Source organism: Synchiropus splendidus, chromosome 1 (assembly GCF_027744825.2).
Source record: "Synchiropus splendidus isolate RoL2022-P1 chromosome 1, RoL_Sspl_1.0, whole genome shotgun sequence".
Taxonomy (NCBI): Eukaryota; Metazoa; Chordata; class Actinopteri; order Syngnathiformes; family Callionymidae; genus Synchiropus; species Synchiropus splendidus.
The window spans coordinates 1,932,899-1,935,422 of NC_071334.1; the positions used below are offsets into that span (position 1 = coordinate 1,932,899).

The 2,524-nt window shown below is 45.0% G+C and overlaps 1 protein-coding gene across 1 annotated transcript; it reads right to left on the reverse strand.

Annotated features, from left to right (window-relative positions):
• On the reverse strand, positions 1-2,524 carry LOC128752566 (zinc finger protein OZF-like). The gene is made up of 2 exons (XM_053853905.1): positions 913-2,524; positions 1-827 (listed from the first exon to the last, which is right to left on the reverse strand). The coding sequence occupies exon 1, from the start codon at positions 2,461-2,463 to the stop codon at positions 1,084-1,086; it is 1,380 nt and encodes a 459-aa protein (XP_053709880.1). The 5' UTR covers positions 2,464-2,524; the 3' UTR covers positions 1-827; positions 913-1,083.

Genomic DNA, 2,524 nt, shown 5'->3' on the forward strand with positions numbered 1-2,524 from the left:
ACAGAGTATTTTCAAATGTATTTATCTTTCATTGCTCCCTTTTCATCAAGATGAAGAGCAGAACAGAGTGTATCGGTCGGTTTGCACAACAGAGTGAGATTCCTGTGGCGCTTGTCTGCTGCTGGTGTGCTCGAAGCTTAGCTTCACCTCACCATTGTCATCTGTCTCCATTCAATAGAGTAATATTGTGTTTAATAACAGGCACATAAAGGCAGAGGCCGATCAGTTCCATGAGTGTGTGACGTCAGTGCACAGCTCACTCCAGAGCAGGAGGTGTGGACTCTCTGCTCCGCACAACTTCAGAGCGATCAATGTTAAATAACACACCAAATACACAACACAAGTTTAGTTTAGGCCATAACAACGTGAAAAGTCTGACGACAGCCACTAAAAGCAGTGCGTTGAATAAATCCAACATCTCTCGAGTCTCTTAGTCACGACTGAGTTCACCATTGAGCATTGAGTTACCACACTGAGAGCAGCTGAAAGGTGTTTCTCTAGTATGAAGTCTCATGTGAAGATTCAGATCACGTCGCCATTGAAAATGTTTGCCACACACTGAACAAGTCAATGGTCCCCTGCAGTATTCCGTGTGTTGATTCAGTCGAGATTTGGAAGAACATTTCTAACCACATTTAGGGCAGGTGAGTGACTCTACATCACCTTTCTTCTCACTGACACGAACCTTTGGATCCTCCACAGACTTGACTGATCGAGTGTTGCTGGTTTGTCTCCAGTCCTTACTGTCACTGTCAGTGTATTTAAAATATGTTTGAACCTATGATCGTGAACCTCAGTCCTCAGACTCTCTCCACGTGGCCTCTGATCTGGTGAAAGAAAGAAAAGAAAAAACAATGCTCTCGACGGGTGCCAGTTCAATCTTGGCCAAAGTGCCAGGGTGTGTCTACAGACCATGAGAAACACGGGCACCAAATCCACACAAAGGAAATAGCATGGCGTTCTAAACTGCGAGGAAAACATGGTCACCAACATCAGATGAAAGGATTTTCTCCAATATAAAGTCTCAAGAGAGTCAGTTCCTGCTCTGTGAAAAACACACATCACAGTTAGAGCAGGACAAAGTTAGTCTGCAGTGTGGCTCTTCATGTGCTTCGTCAGGGAACGGATCCGCATGTAATCTTTACCACACTGAGAGCATCTGAATGGTTTTTCTCCAGTGTGACTGCTCATGTGCATCTTCAGTGCACTGTTCCGCGGAAAACCTTTAAAGCAGTGAGAGCAAACGAAAGGATTTTCGCCAGTGTGAATTCTCATGTGTGTCGTCAGGTGACTGTTCACATGAAAACCTCGCCCACAATGAGAGCAAATGTAAGGTTTTTCACCAGTGTGACTTCTCATGTGCACCTTCAGGTAATGGCTCTGTACAAAACCTTTACCACACTGAGAGCAGATGTAGGGTTTTTCTCCAGTGTGATATCTCATGTGTCTCTTCAGGCTTTGGCTCAGCTTAAAAGATTTACCACACTGAGGGCAACTGAATGAATTTTGTCTAGTATGAATTTTCATGTGAGTACTCAGCCCCCCTCGCCGTGTAAAACATTTACCACACTGAGAGCATATGTAAGGTTTTTCTCCAGAGTGACTACTCAAATGTATTTTCATAGATTGGCGGGCCGTAAAACATTTGCCACATTGAGGGCATTCGAAAGGTTTTTCTCCAGTGTGACTTCTCATGTGAACCTTCAGGTAATGGCTCAGCGCAAAACATTGACCACACTGAGAGCATCTGTAAGGTTTTTCTCCAGTGTGAATTCTTGTGTGGGCTGTTAGTTGAGGTCTCTGCGCAAAACATTTACCACACTGAGAGCATTCAAAAGGTTTTTCTCCAGTGTGAATTCTTGTGTGGGCTGTTAGTTGAGGTCTCTGCGCAAAACATTTACCACACTGAGAGCATTCAAAAGGTTTTTCTCCAGTGTGAATTCTTGTGTGGGCTGTTAGTTGAGGTCTCTGCGCAAAACATTTACCACACTGAGAGCATTCAAAAGGTTTTTCTCCAGTATGACTTCTCATGTGCACTTTCAGATGTGCCTTCTGTGTAAAACATTTACCACACTGAGAGCAGCTGAAAGGTGTTTCTCCAGTGTGAAGTCTCATGTGAAGATTCAGATCACGTCGCCATCGAAAAAGTTTGCCACACACTGTACAATTCAAAGGTCCCCTGCAGTATTCCGTGTGTTGATTCAGTCGAGATTTTGAAGAACATTTCTTCCCACATTTAGAGCAGGTGAGTGTCTCATCATCACCTTCCTTCTCACTGACACAAACCATTGGATCCTCCACAGACTTGACTGATCGAGTGTCTCTGGTGTCTCTCCAGTCCTCACTGTCATCCGTGTCAGAGTCAGAACAAGGCGACCTCTGGTGGTCAGGGAGGAGAGGTGTATCCAAGTCACTGGCTGCTTCTGCTCCTCCACAGGTGTCTCCATCAGCTTCTGTCTTCATGTGTTGAGTCCAGCTGCTGGTTGCTCCATCATCTTCACTCTTCACCTGGACAGGAGTGAGG

Coding starts and splice junctions, on each gene's coding strand:
- LOC128752566 (XM_053853905.1), bottom strand. CDS start 2,463: ATGAAGACAGAAGCTGATGGAGACACCTGTGGAGGAGCAGAAGCAGCC.